The sequence below is a fragment of the Priapulus caudatus genome, unplaced genomic scaffold, assembly GCF_000485595.1.
Source record: "Priapulus caudatus unplaced genomic scaffold, Priapulus_caudatus-5.0.1 Scaffold1, whole genome shotgun sequence".
NCBI classification, from domain to species: domain Eukaryota; kingdom Metazoa; phylum Priapulida; class Priapulimorpha; order Priapulimorphida; family Priapulidae; genus Priapulus; species Priapulus caudatus.
In genome coordinates, this window is record NW_014577062.1 from 902312 (window position 1) to 917664 (window position 15353).

A 15353-nucleotide genomic window follows, 5' to 3' on the forward strand; every position below is an offset into this window, starting at 1 on the left:
CCACACGCAGACCTCCCTCGCGTTGCTCGCAAGTTGGCTCTACGCGTTAGACCCCCTGCCTACAATCCTGGTCACACGCCCCTGTAAACACTAACGCTCACTAGGGTCTATGTCCCCAGGTTACTGCGCGACGTACCTGGGTACGGTCGGGCTATACGGCTCTTCGTTATCAGCGTGCCGTTAGGCTCTGCGCTTGGCTGGCCCGGCGTACTTAACGCTGTGGTACGCGTGCCGTAGTGCGGTATAAGTACTCAGTCGTGTCGGCCCGTATGGCAAGTACGGTACTGATATCTCGACCCTCGTCGAGCCTCCGCAGATACAGGATCAGCGCCGAGAAGTCGCACCGGTACTTGGGGCACGAAGACGGCGCTGTCGCATGTCGTTCTGTCCTGTATAGGAGTAGAGGACCTAGAGGGATCTTCGTCAAAACTTTGTAATTTTCCAAGTAGGCAGTAGGCAGATAAAGAAATGCTGGAAAACAACTATCTCTTCGTTCTTTCTCCTTCATCTCACTCCTTATTCCTCTTATCTGTTATCTTCGCTTTCTTTCCGAATCCTCCCCCAGAAATTTTTTGAAATTAGACCCCCTCAGATGCGTTTTCTGCGCGAGCGGGGGGGGGGGGGCTCCGGACCCCCTGGACCCCCCCCTGTACACGCCCCTGTTTTATGTATATATTTTATATAGTTCCTTTTATTCTTTTAGTTTAGTTTGCACTTTAGTTCTTAAGTCTTTTTAATTAATAAATAGTTGATGTATTCTTTATGTAATATCCTAGCAGCTTGGGTTTTTAAAGGCAAAACTGTTGTCAGCAACATGAAGATAAACTAAAGATTAAAGCTAGTCGAGTGATGTTATAAGTGTTTGAATATCATTCAGCAATGTTATTTTTTGACTATTACCAGGTTGAAGAAAATGGAAATTTCTGTACGCCCTGAAAAAGATTCACTATTTCATATTCTTTATTCCTATTACATGTATTCATATTGATGCAAATTATATACTTCACTATAGTTGACATGTACATAGACATATACTGAAAAGGTGTTATTTCCGTTTTTCTTCCATTTAAAAATTTGAAATTTTCACCTTCGATGTGCACCAGATCGTTCCATTTCAGTCCAAAAATTGAAAAAGCTCCCTGCCCTCCCACACCCACCCCCGCTCAGTCGCGTGGCTCCCTCGCTCTGGTGCTTCGCGCCCGAATAACTCACCCCCCCGGCATGGTCGCTTCATTCTCTCAATTGGGCCCCCTTACTTTGAAAACCGTGGCGCCGCCCCTGGATACAGACTAAAACGTACGACTGTTGCCAGCAAACCGAATGTATAAACCGCCTAACTTTAAACAAAAGGCAGCTAGGTCAAAGATTAGCTCGCCGAGTGTTGCGTCGATATCCAATCTCCCAGCGAGCCACACCGCATCGCCGAGGGCGCAAGAGTGTGCAAGAGTCGTTAGTAGCTGCCTTTTGTTTCAAGTTAGGCAGTTTGCTGGCAACAGAATGGAGAATCGTGTCGTACGTTTTAGTCTGTATATATCCGGATTGCGGTTGTATACGAGGAAACGATTTCGCACAATGCTAGGCGAATGTACTGACTACTGTGTACGATTTGAGCTCAAGTTGGTTGAGTTACGCGTAGTAAATCGTAGGTATTCTAAGACTAGTAAATGACGAATTTTCTTTGTTTATTGAAGTCGCACTCCTTCCCTATTATCTACTTCTGATGTAAACAGAATGGCAGTATCATCAACTTCTAAAATCGGTTGTTCTACAACTTGTACTTCACTACTTGTAGCTTTCACGGACAACGACAAGTTATTCACATTTATATTAAAAATTGATAAAGGATTATGCATTAGCTATGTCCCAAAAAGTGCAACCGCTTGCAATGAGCTCTGCCATTCTGTCTAGACATTCGCTGAACAATTATTCTGGCTCCATCAGTTTTAGCTTTAGTACTATAGCCCAGTGTACTGTTGCTGCAGGGCTGTACATTCTATTCTATTACATTACATTACATACATTACATTCTATTACAAATGCTCGGGACCAACTTATTCACGCCAGCAGTGTTCGAAATTCACGTCGGCCCGCCACCGACAGTTTCCATGCCGGGCCTACAGCTTCTTGATAGAACAGGCCTGCTGATCCTACAGCTATTTGATCACCGAAAATTTTAAACACTGAGAAACTGTTAGGGTTAGGGTTAGGGTTGCACCTCTCCTTGGTGCAATCCGCTCCCAAGCTCTCCCTTTTGTGTTCATAAACGACGTGCCTTCTGAAATTATATATATATATATATATACAGTGTTTCCCCTGGCCAAAAAGGTCTGTGCGGTGGTAAGTGTTTTTTGTGATGTGTTTGCGCATTTCGAAGTCATAGCAAAGCAAGCAGTGCAGGTGCTGGCCAAGCTAAGGGTCCGGGGGCATGCTCTCCTGGGAAATTTTTGAAAAAATGGTGCAATTTGGAGCATTTTAAGCTATTCTGAACACATTGTATGAACACATATTATATTGTTGTTATTCTGACTCTTGAATATCTTTTTCGAGTTGTCTAAAGTTTCGTCTTTGAGGCGGTGTTTTGGATAAATTTCTGTGTGGCTGCTGAGAATTTGAGCGAGGCAGCCCGCCTCGCTCGTGTCAATGCAGGGGAAACACTGTATATATATATGTATAGGTATAGATTATATACATATATATCAGGGCTCTCCAGAAATGCCATAATACCTGTCTAATATGCTTAATTCAGCTTTGTATTTTTGCAGACTTTCGGCAGACACACAAAAATATAACTTCTCTATAGGAATTTGCACAAGTGCAGTAACAGACAAGGCCATGGAAAAGGCAGGAGCAGTACAGATGGGAAAAGGAAATAAAGAAAATGTAACACTAGGTCGATTTACTATGACAGAGGTCAAAGGCGGCCGTAAGTGATGTTTTAAGTGTTCTTGTTTAACAGTGATGATATTTGAAAACTACACAGTTGATATGCAAGAGTAATAGTATCTGCTTGCCTTGTTTACTGAAATCAGCTGACTTTGTACTGCACATTGTAAGCAAGCAAAAATATGGTCTGTTGTTTTCACAGGTTCTGGTTGGTTTTTAAAGTCAGGTGATTTGGAAATTCATAATATTCAAAATTTTGAAGTGTAACTAATACTGTGTTGTCCTGCATTCTTTAAAGTTTGTGATAGCCTGTATTTGTAAAATTGGCCGCATGGTTGTTATTCCTTATACAGACAACTGGGTAATGCTGTCATACAAAGGAGGTGCTCACTACAGACATCATTGTAACAATTCCAGTAGGGAGGCTCACATCATGATCATCTGTGATCAACACCAAACTGAAGTATGTAAATCTTAATTATGCAGTGCTGCATCATTACTACATGCAAATAGGTGTAATTAAAGAGTGTGTGGGATTTTTAACTTTACTCAGCTGTTGAACTATGTACATCATTTCACAACTAATTCTGTTTTTTCTCCTGTAGCCAGTCTTGACTGTGCTAGATGAAAACAGGGATAAGGACACTAACTGCTACTACCTATTTGAGATAAGTTCGTCTGAAGTGTGTAACAATGAACAGGCACCAAGTGACAGTCAAGGACTTAGTGGTGGATCTATATTTGTGATAATGTAAGGAGGAAATCTCTGTGAGATTGGTCTCTTATCAGCTACAGAAATTCTTTTCATTGCCAAATTACACTGCTATATTTTTACACTTACTTTTACATTGTTTTACTGGAATTTGTTATATATGGGCACTCTTTTCGCACAAGATAGCATATGTGAAGAGGAATCTTATAACATATTGAATTTACATTTCTTATTGTGTTTATGGTTTGTTATTTTAGATTCTTCACAGTGGTCGGCATATATCTGCTAGTGGGCATATCATACCAGAGATTCGTGATGGGCGCCCGTGGCATGGAACAGATGCCTAATCTCAGCTTTTGGCAATCACTAGGAAACCTGATTGCGGTAATTTAGATTTAACCTGAATAGAGAATTGTATGCTGCTAATTTACAATAATCTAACCTTCTATTAATACATATGAGACATGATTGAATAACCCCCCCCCCCCCACAAGTGATACTATTTAATAGCTTATTTGCCATTTATCCATTTCCAAAATACGAAATACACATAGTAGATGAACTGCTAGCGCATAATGGGTTATTAACTTGTAAACAAAAAAGTAATACCATTTAACATCAATTTATGTACACAGTCATAAACTGTGTCTAGTTCACTGGTTGATACAGGAAAGGCGTGAGTAGACTTTACACAATATACTATATTGTACTACTAGTAGTGTGACTTTCTCTTTGGTTGATACAGGACGGGTGTGAGTGGGCATTCCGATCCCATCGCAATGCGGAATACCGGCATTATGAGAGCCCTGGGGGGTCTGTACCTCCTGCTGCTGGCACAGAGGAGGAAGACAAGTTGTACGATCAGGATGACCATCTGTTGCCCATGTGACCTCATATACCAAAGATCTGATTCATCTATTCAGAAGGGTTCCTTCGATTTTCATTTCTTTTTCTACATCGTATGCAACCGTATTTTAGTTTAGCTTGGTATGCCCATTCTGTTGCACAACCAAGAATGTGAGAGCATATTCAAAATGAACCTACTATCACTGGTTTGTGCTTATATTTGGTGGTGCAAGCTTTTATTTGTGAGCCTATACAGATATATGCCAGTATGTTGATGTTTGTACTACTATGAGAACAGTTGCCTGTATTAAGTTTGTGCATCGTTTTCCTGTAGTGTAAAAAGGAAATCACAGCACATTGTTTTGGACACAAATTCAAAGTTTCATATTGAATTATGAAGCCAGATAAATGTAATATTTATCAAGACTTTTCTTGAACAGTTGTTGAATGGATGATAAGTAAAAATACATTGCTGCTTTTAATGTATTAATTTGAAAACACTTGCAACATGAGAATTTTGTCATGTTATTATGGTTAAAAAATCTGCAAAACTCAACATTTATGGTCGTGTCAAGAATTCTATGGACGATTGAGTGATTATTTAATAAATATTAATTTATCGTAATTTTTTTACCATTAGTGGAAAATTCCAGAGTTAGGCAGCCTAGTCAGCCTTAGCACTGTTACTGGACTGTGATTAATATGACAAACGGGATGGTTTACATGAAAGTTATATATTATTGTCTATGTCTATTGTTTCCTTTGATTAATATCATTATTGCACAAGTTGAACCTGCGAAAACTAAAACCTGACGAGACATTCCAACTACGTGCTCTATGCTTATAAACCAAAGACTTGCTGGACAAGCTGTTCAGATATCTAATTTTGATTCTCTGGTTGTTTCTCCATACCAGTGGCCTTCCATGTGTGAAATTAGTTTCATATAATGCAGTGTATGTATTTACATGGAATAAATAGAAGGAAATGACATGTAATGATTTTTGAAACAGATACTGCTGCTTTATTATTATTACTCTTATATAGTACACATGCACGCGCACAGCACGCATATTCTTAAGACACCTACAACATAAGAAATTGTCCTCAGATGGTAGCTGAAATTATGCATGTTCAAGCCATTCACTCGCTATTTGGTTTAGGATAAATTTAGTTGAACTTGCGAAGTAAATAATATGAATAAGCAAGTCACTCTGCTTTAATCTCGAGGCAAATTGTGTAAATGAAATCGAATATGGATTTTTACACTAGGACTAGATTTCATGGAACACTGGTGGTGGAATTTAATGCAAATATATTTTATATATAATGTGGTTGCATTTGCATTTTCTCCTATTGCTTTACAGACGAGCTTTCGTTGTAGATATTTCTACGCGATTAGGCTTAGATCGAGAGGTGCTTTGTCTCGAGTGGGATTGGTGAGAATTTCAGCCACAGAGATTCCCCATGTACATGTTTTGTGTTGACGAAAGGTGACAGAAGAATATGAAGATACGGCAAAGCAAACGTCAAGTTGCAAGCATTGCTAATCGTCATTCTCCTCAACAGTGAAGGTTCCTTTCAACAGTCTGCAGCTAGTGATGGGCTGAGGGTCAGATGGAGCGTAGTATGGACCACTCTCACCCATGTAAACATAACTGATCACACACAGTCAAGTACAACAAACTCAACAGCGCACAAAAGCATACAGCCATATACAGCATAGCTCAATATATATACATAAATTATCAATTCGTTATCATAATTAGTGCTTCAATAACACGTTTGAAAATACAACTTCATTGTCCACTGGCACTCTCCCCTTCCTGCCTCCCTCCATCCCATCCACTCTCCCCCTCTCTGTCTCTCTCCATCCCTTCCCTTCTCTATCACAGTCATTTTCTCACTACCAAGCAGATTGACCAAATAGGTTGGCCATCACACACAAAATGCCAAAATGAATTAATGCTCATTTGTCGGCATCATTAATTTGCATTCCATAACGATCCCCCTTCCATGCCGCGTGAGATTTTGTGAAGGATACGGTAGTCTCATAACCCAGAACGTGTTAGAATCCAGGGAGATGGGTCCAGCTGTTCCTGGCAGGAAGACTGGACATGGTGGTGGGGCAGGCTGCACTCTGGGGTTCAGGGTCACCTTGATGGGTGCCCGTGGCATGACTATATAGAGCCGCATCAGCTGACCCATGAATGCCTTTGACGACCTGATGTAAAAAACACAATTTACAATCAACCGACGTTCAATTCTGGAACTGTTGTGAATTTCCACCTCAATACTCAACTCAACAACTTGCAATTACTTACTCAACAAGGGCATCCTTACGTATTTCAGAAAATGATAAGCCATAACATAAACAGAAAGCGTATCATTTTGACGATACAGCTAGATGCTGTTTGTGTCCGTCATCTTTTGATTAACGTCACCCGATTTCAGCCGCACCTTAAGATGTTTTCCCTGTATGTTAGGCCCATGCGCATACCTGCAGGGACATGGAAAATACAGAGGCATGTCCAAGCTGAGAAGTTTATTAGCATTGTCTCGCACGGAACTGTTTGCAGGTATCTTGAGCATTTTGTCCGGTCCAGAGCAGAAAAAACGATGTCCTCGAGGACATTCATATTCTATACCCAGATAGGCTGTAGATGACGGTGGCTCAACGTCTTTAGAATAATGGAAATGTTACTTGTCATTCACTATAAAAACGCACCAGTAATAGTACAATAATGAATGCGAGATGCTTCTAATTTTTAAATAAATGCATTCCTTCATATTCATGTCATGATATCAAAAACAGTGTTATAATTCTGCAAGGACAACGAATTTCAATAGATTAAAACATTAAAAAAACGTTCCGTATTTAGACGGCAAATTAAAATTCGATACGATTGATCTAATAACACCAAAAGCAGTGCACATGCCTTTTGTCACTTTCTTCAGCTTTTGTTTGTCTTTTCTGATGCTCGACTCTCCTACAGCTGGCCATCGCTCTTTGCACTCCGGCACCTTTAGCTGTAGTTCCCATGGCAAAAGGTAGTTGCTTCCGTGAAGAAATCCATGCTGGTCTAAGCCTAACAAAAACAGTCCCTTATAAATGAAATGCCACGTGTGTATTCCAAAATGCGGCTAGGGTAGTATAGATCTTATCACCAGTACTCACAGATTGTTAAAAACCAAGTCGTCCAACTTCATAAACCAATTTTGATAAGCAACACATTTGGGGTTACATAATTCCCCCTGCTTTAAAAAAACTACTTAAGATTTTAATCGACTCACTTTATCTCCTGGAGAGAATCCGGAAAGGTGAAGCAAAACTACACTCATTTTAGATTCTCTTCGTTTGGTTGCTTACTATAGCTCCTATAATCATTGATGAACACTAGTACCTGTAGCTGGGTTGTAGAGATTTGCAGCGCCCAAACAGACGAGGGACCAGTGAGGAAAGCGGGGTAGCAGGCCAGATGGGCTTTCACTGTGCAGCATGCCCTCCAGGTACTCTGTAGTGGACACCTGCTCCACGACCACCTCGTCCACAGCTGTCGAAACCCGAAAAACAGTCAATTTTTGGTTTTATTTGAAAGAAAATCATTGAAATCATTCCAGCATGTACAAATTGTCAGTGACATGTTTTTTGTGTGGAATCAAATTAATGTTTTTAAAACGATTATCTGATTGGAAGCATTATTGACAAGTAAATTTATATAAAAGTCAAATTCCTTGGCACACACACCCTCAAGTGGTTTAGGTTTCTCGGTGAGAGGAGAGCACTCATCTTCAACTTCCTCTTCCACGTCCTCTTCATCTTCATCTTCTGTTTGACCTGCAAATAGACATCCAACCTGTTAATATCTGACAAATGATAGAGGCTACAAACTGAACAAAAAACGTCAAAAAATGAATTATATAGCAAGGAATATAAATCGAGTTTAATATAAAAACATATGAACGCTTGAATTTTCGTGTACGCTATGTACTACAATACAACACATACACATGCACATGCACATGCACATGCACGCACGCACGCACGCGCGCACGCACGCACGCACGCACGCACGCACGCACGCACACACACATACATTACTGCCATAATCCAATAAGGCCATATTATTTTAATTCTTACTGAGACTCGGTCCCAAGCTCATGCTTCCCTGTGTGTGATCACGTGAATCTCCTTTTGATGCTTTTCTTGTAGGTGGAGCCTTTGCTACAGTGGCGGCCGTTGCATGGGCTGTTGATGCTCGAAAAACTGGGAAATCATAGTGTTGTAGTTCCGCACAGCAAGACGACTCCACAGTTTGATAGAAATCATAGTTTGCAGCCTGCAGATGGAAAAACCCTGAACTGCCTCACACAAAATAAAAAAGTAAGGGTATCATCGTGTATAAATGTACAAAACTCCCTTTTCCTAAATGTGTGTGACAACTGAAGCAGGGACACTACAGCTTGACCTGGCATGTACCTTAACATTGAAAGGATCGTCTCGGTTTGCCTGCGTTCTTCCGCAGTTGCACGCATTCAAGCCCTTCACGTTACTGGAGTGATGCATGAGGGGAAGACTCCTATCTGCATCACCAGCAGCTTCCTCTGGCAAACGATGAAGCTGAAAAGATAATTGGGATCAGCATCATTACTCTCACTCACAAATATTATCTCTAATGTTCTTGGCAAAAGAAACGTTTTCATAATTGAAATTTCAATGGTATTATAACCTTGTATAAATAACAAGTGCATAGTTTTGTAAAGGGTTGCATGCTGAAAAATCGGACGCAATCAGGCTTGGTAAGACAGTAGCAATATTTCAGAGGATTTTCTACGGGGATATTTTTCAACATCAGTGTGGAGAAAAGATGCCGTTTGCCCAAATTGAGACTCCTCTATGAACATGTATGTCTTAAGTACTGTTAGGGTAGTCGACATTTACAACATTCTATAACAAGGCACTAGAGATTTCGCAAAAAGTAATCCCTCCTTCCCGACACAAATCACTAACCTCATTGATGCAATGCTGGCCTGTAAGGCTGATCTCCTCGCACAGCTGACGGCCTGCTTTCCAGTACTTCTCGCACTCCTCAGACAGTTGCCGTGCGAATCGGCTGGTAGCAGGCCCTCGTGCGTGGTGCTGGAACACCCTGCGTGCCTGCGCGAGCTGTACAACAACAGCAACGAGAGCAAAGTTAGAAAGACCAGCAAGACTTGCAAGGAGACAAACCTCGGAAGATATATAGCCAAGATGAGCTAATATATAGCCAAGACAGAATAGTTTTATACTGATACGGTGGACCGCGTTTATGACTAGTTCATGGTACATGCCCGCCATATAAAGACGCATCAATGTCTTACATAGATGTTATAAATATATATAAAACGTATTTAAACAAAATGTTTCACGTGCATAAAATCATATATAACACGTGATGTACCTTTGTTTCATGAACACTCTTGACATAATGTGACGGCAAACCCTCCTGGTATGTGCCCGTGGCAATTGGTAAAACTTTCGCACACCGACTGAAATGGTTTTAGGTAATTGGTATGGTCGATGACATTTTTTAACGGAAGAAATTCAATCTGTTTACCAATTTTGATAATACATTTTGATAAATAACAAAGAATATGGATTAACTGGAACTAATTATTTATTATATTCGGATTTCTCTTAACGTGAAAATCAAAGTGAAAATCAACGTGAATTATCACGTGAAAATCAACGTGAAAATCAAAACTTAAAGTGAAAATCAAAGAAATCGCTTAATACAGATTAATATAGACACAAACTAAAATGCTCTTTTCCTAAGAGTGCCCAATTCTTATGACAGTAACAAAGTTGCTTTTATATTTCTTAAAACATTCATACTTTTCCGAGAATCTCTGTTCCACTTCCAGCATAGACCGAAAACTGTTAAAATGTGCACGTGTGCGTGGCTCAGTTTGTTCTTCCAGGAAGAACTTGTACAGGCGATTTGCTACATCAAACCATGTCTGACAGGTTGGCAACTGTAAAAAATTGCTTAGTACACTGCTCTCCTCTTTATCAAGACAGGTCAGGAACCGTGAAAATTTTCAGTCACACATGCATGACTTTATGCAATTTTCTGTAAACAACACGTACTTAACAAATCACACAGCATATAAGACTAGCTTTACAAAGTGTTTTATGGGCTCATGTCCAGAATCTGCTAAACAGCCAAGACTTGTCGGTTTGCATTTGAGTTGAGGAACGTTGTGCAACACTCATTTAAGAAAGGACGTTTGTTCTGCAAAAAAACCTGATAAGCTGTCCCCGTTTATGCAATTAAAATAACAAGTATAACGATTGTTTTTTAATGATGTTGAAGCGATGCACCCGTTTATCCAAGGCCTGATAAAGCGGAAACTACTATAACTATGCAATTTCAAATGAGAGAATGTATGAGAAACATCAGCAGGAGTATAAACATAGATTAGGGGAAGATATGGACGTATATATCTATTTTCTGCATGTAGCCCACTAGCTTTTCTTTAGTCATTTAATAAATGGATTTTTACCTCAAAATGCACGGGGGTTGGATGTCTCGTTACATTATCATCAAACCCATGAGATAAAGCTAGGCTGATGTGAGGCATCAAGAATGACTTTAAACTCTGTGGTGGTTCCGAGTTTGCAGGGTTTAAAATCGGTGTGCCTGAAAATAAAAACAGTGAGAAAGTCACTACATTCATGTTCAGGAATAGAAAATTTACACGAGTCTGCTGACTAACCCACAAATGGCATGGACTTCTTTGAGACGAACAGCTTATTAAAATTCATTTAAAATTTAATTTACCGGATGGGCTACACCGCCCATCAAGGTATCTGAGGAGATTTGTTTCTTGGTCTAATGCCATCTTGGCTCCACCAACATCTACACACACGTACTCCTGGTTTACTGGCACAGCGAATAGTGAGTTTGCACTGAAAAAAGAAGTAAAGATGCAGTGACCAATGATAAATGAAATGACAATTGATATATAATTGATCAATATTACACTGCCAGTATTTTGTCTGGACACTCTTAGTAATGAATTTAGCAATATAATACTTGAAGGTTTCCATTGTGCTAAGGAATTTAGGTGTTTTATTCACCCAGGTCTGGTATATATATAATTCCAGAAACATACCTTATGTTTGTAATGACTCTGCTTTTACGGAGAATCCTATATATCTGATCTTCCAGGGAATGCTGTAGTTTCTTGTACATTGCCATTTTCTGAAAGCATTTGTGGATGAACAGGTATGTTAGTTGCAAAGTTTTCATTATGCCTTGTTTAATTAGCACAAAACCCCATGAATTATATTGCCAAAGCTTGAAGATCTAAGTAAAATGTTCAGAATTTCAGACCAAATCATACTTTGATAGACATAGCAAATGTATAGTATGGTTAACCCTTAGATGCCATTTTCAAGGCAAAAACCCTATTAATTTTTGGCAAAAGCTAAGATGTATAAGAATGAAAGTGTCAATGACACTGTAGCTCACCACAAAAAAGGACATAAATGAGTGAGCGAGTGAGTGAGAAGTCAGTTTTAATTGAGCAACCATCGACGTACATTATAGAAACGAAGAGTATATATGGGAGAACTCCCATTATATACTCTTGATAATTATATGTGTAATTTTTTATGTGAAAATAAATATTTGAGATGTGAAAGTCTGAGATGTGGGCGAGTGATGGCGTTACATCAAAATGATCGCCATTTAACGTTTTTATAATATTCAGATTATGGCACTGCCTAAAAGCGGAGCTCCCGATGTGTAACATGTAAGATTGAGAGGATACGCTTATTCCACGTAGCTGCTATATACCACGTGACAATGGTGTTTCCCTGCTCATAACACAACTTTTGTCAAAGATTAATTAGTTGCATGGAAGTGTTTACTTCGTATGAGTTTTTCTACGCGGTAGCACACGGTTGCCATCTGTATATCACAATAATAATTTATAAACCAAAATGAATCACAATTTGTGACGGCAGATGGCGCTATACTCGCTTTGATGTTTCTTAGCGATGGCGTTCGAAATAATAGGTTATGCTGCGTTCCGACATGTTTTGTAAAACTTTACTCTAATATAGACGTTTAATCGTCAGGGTGGAGAGGAAATACCAATTTTGCATTAAAGATATTGTCAATGAAATCTTGTAAAACGAACCAGACGAGTGTGACACCACAGACTGTTATCTGCGTGTCTATATAATATGCTATATAATTGCCGAAACCTACCTAACTTGCATTGTTGTTGTTTTTAATATCAAAACCCCTAGCGCTTATTCATTCACATACCAAAAATGAGCAAAATCTGTTGAACCTGAACTGACTAATGGCAATTTCCATTTTTGCCAAAAAATTGCCGTGGCTCGAAAGTACGTCGACTGGCGTGCTCCAAAATAGGACGTTCAAACCTCTCCCATAGCAGTAACAACTATACCCAATTTCAAACATGTGGGTCAAACGGTTCCTGAGTTATCGTTGACTGTAGCCAAATGTTGACGGAAGGACGGACAGACGGACGGACGGACGGACGGACGTACGACGACCCATGGCAATAGCTCATCTTGACGATGTCAAGGTGAGCTAAAAAATTTTGGAATTCCAGGTTAAATAACCCGATTTAAAAAATCTGACTTCTATTGACACAGCAGGTGTATACACTGATTACCTCAGTAGCAGACTGTCACTAAACTTTAAGAACCAATAAAGTTTTGGGACGCACAACCACTTAGCCATGAAAAAAATTACTGGGTAAAAACAGGACGTTTACCATTTATATAAAGAAACATGTGTAAATGCAGTCCTGTATGCGAAAAACTACACAACGCTTTTTAGCGCAGCACATACCGTTGACCTATATTTACTCCTCACAGACAACTCCTTCCTTGCATCGGCTATGATTCGTTCGTTACAGTTCTCAAAGAGGAAGAGCACACGGGGTGAACAGAGTCTGCCAGCATTAACCCAATCTTTGCAGACACCTGGTGTCGCCTGCAGTACATCAGACAAGCTCGGCAGTACCTTCTGCCTGCAGCGAGAATATGCTTATATTGTGACTTATAGTAACATATATAGACAAGGAATATATGAGTATATATTATATATATATATATATATATATATATATATGAGTAATATATATATGAAGTATGCATGAAGAATATACATATATATATAAATCAAATCAAATCCATGTGGGGTAATACAGTAGAGCTGTGCCCCGTAGATGCTGTCCAGGTCTCTTCTTCACGCATGTCCACGATATTGTTATAATAAACAAGAAGCCCCTAGACACCTACAAGACATGTCATAGATTGCATTCAGAGTGATCCATGAACATTTAACGTAACCAGTTTTCACAATATAACACACACTTCCATCTCACCTGATAGTATCTAATGTCCGAAAAAGTCTAACAATGCTCATGTTAAATGTGCAGGTCGGACGAACAAACAACAGCACGTGAGAGATGTGAAAGAGGAAGAGCAGGGCCCTCGCATATTTGAATTCCATCTCGTGACACCATCCATGTGGATCCTGTGTTGTAAGAAAACATGTTACAATGAGTTATCAGAGAACAATATATATCAGGAGTGTATAATAATAATAATATAATATAATCTATTATTATACTCTCCTGTACATATGATATCTATTTTTATATGTTACCTTTTTCATATAGCACTTTTAACAATAATATTCATATTATTTGGTATGGGGAATCAATTAATGGCTATATATAACAACTTCCACAGTTCAATATCAATAGGTAAAACTGAAAAACCTGATTTTAAAATTTGTGATTATAACTGAGTCAGCTTTACTAGCAATATTGTTGAAAGGTGGAGTCATGTCATGTTTCATAAAATAACATTTAATAATAAAAAGAAGTTGTTTAATGCATACTCACATCATGATCAATGCTTTCGTCCGATCTACTGCAAGCTTGTGCCAACATGTTAGTGTCATGCAAACTAGTCAAGTGAAGGTAAATTACCCGATTCTGTTCATCATTATAACACTCGATCTCAACCTATAAAACATAAAGAAACTCATTCTACTGAGACGATACATGAAGTTAGCAAATGCGGTATGTAAATATGAGCAACTGTGTAAAAACTATCTCACCAAAACAAGAATTTCAACAGATACTAAAATTATCATTGAATGGTTTCAATATACAAATGACCATTTTTTGAAGAAATTCTCTGATGTACTTACATCTTCATCTTTCTTATTTGGGTTGCTATTGATATCTGTGTTGTTCTCTGCTAGATCATTCTAAATAAACAAAAAATAATAAAAGGCACACCCCTCACTTTGTTTAGTTAGGTAGACAATAACTGAATTAGAAATCTCAAACAAAAATATTGCTTCTAAGGTCACCAATTATCGGTCATATTCACTAATCACTAGGGTTCTCCAAGCTTTTTCATTATAGCATGGCAGGTGCTGCCTCTACGTTCCTAGTTGCAAATCGCCGAAGGCGGTTTGCGTACTATGGGGGTCCGGGGGCTATGATATTTAGCATGGCGGCTATAATATTTAGAGTGGCGGGTGCATTTTAGGATGGCGGGGTTCGACGATAGCCTGGCGGGCCGCCAGGCTATAAGTGCTCTTGGAGAACCCTGATCACACATCATTAATTACATTAATGAGTCATTTGCCATGGGGAAATTAATTGAAAGAAAAGTAATACCAATACAAAGTTTTGTTGTAAAAAGTATATAGTGATTTTATATAGTGATAGCAATTTTATGTATATATATGTGCGTGTGTGTGTGTGTGTGTGTGTGTGTGTGTGTGTGTGTGTGTGTGTGTGTGTGTGTGTGTGTGTGTGTGTGTGTGTGTGTAGTGTGTAGTAGTAGTAGTAGTAGTAGTAAGT

The 15353-nt window shown here is 39.2% G+C and overlaps 2 protein-coding genes across 4 annotated transcripts in view; one reads left to right on the forward strand and one right to left on the reverse strand.

Annotated features, from left to right (window-relative positions):
- The window catches only part of LOC106813776 (cation-dependent mannose-6-phosphate receptor-like), a 6048-nt gene extending 595 nt beyond the window's left edge, over positions 1-5453 (forward strand). Inside the window, exons 2-6 of the mRNA XM_014818032.1 lie at positions 2763-2923; positions 3237-3346; positions 3489-3634; positions 3853-3979; positions 4341-5453. Coding sequence (XP_014673518.1) covers positions 2763-2923; positions 3237-3346; positions 3489-3634; positions 3853-3979; positions 4341-4484 — 688 coding nt within the window. The 3' untranslated portion in view covers positions 4485-5453. The remainder of the gene's footprint in view (positions 1-2762; positions 2924-3236; positions 3347-3488; positions 3635-3852; positions 3980-4340) is intronic.
- The window catches only part of LOC106813572 (protein smg8-like), a 15257-nt gene continuing 5341 nt past the window's right edge, over positions 5438-15353 (reverse strand). For 2 of the 3 annotated variants that reach the window (XM_014817781.1, XM_014817851.1), the window contains 18 exons: positions 14690-14749; positions 14379-14501; positions 13854-14005; positions 13316-13496; positions 11598-11686; positions 11264-11391; positions 10986-11122; positions 10315-10454; positions 9881-9968; positions 9451-9606; positions 8920-9060; positions 8581-8779; positions 8188-8277; positions 7844-7993; positions 7379-7528; positions 6940-7120; positions 6484-6663; positions 5438-6097 (listed from right to left, as the gene is read on the reverse strand). In XM_014817781.1, coding sequence (XP_014673267.1) covers positions 5986-6097; positions 6484-6663; positions 6940-7120; positions 7379-7528; positions 7844-7993; positions 8188-8277; positions 8581-8779; positions 8920-9060; positions 9451-9606; positions 9881-9968; positions 10315-10454; positions 10986-11122; positions 11264-11391; positions 11598-11686; positions 13316-13496; positions 13854-14005; positions 14379-14501; positions 14690-14749 — 2457 coding nt within the window. In that variant the 3' untranslated portion in view covers positions 5438-5985. Of the gene's footprint in view, positions 6098-6483; positions 6664-6939; positions 7121-7378; positions 7529-7843; positions 7994-8187; positions 8278-8580; positions 8780-8919; positions 9061-9450; positions 9607-9880; positions 9969-10314; positions 10455-10985; positions 11123-11263; positions 11392-11597; positions 11687-13315; positions 13497-13853; positions 14006-14378; positions 14502-14689; positions 14750-15353 lie in introns of those variants that run through there. The other variant, XM_014817923.1, reaches the window with a different exon arrangement.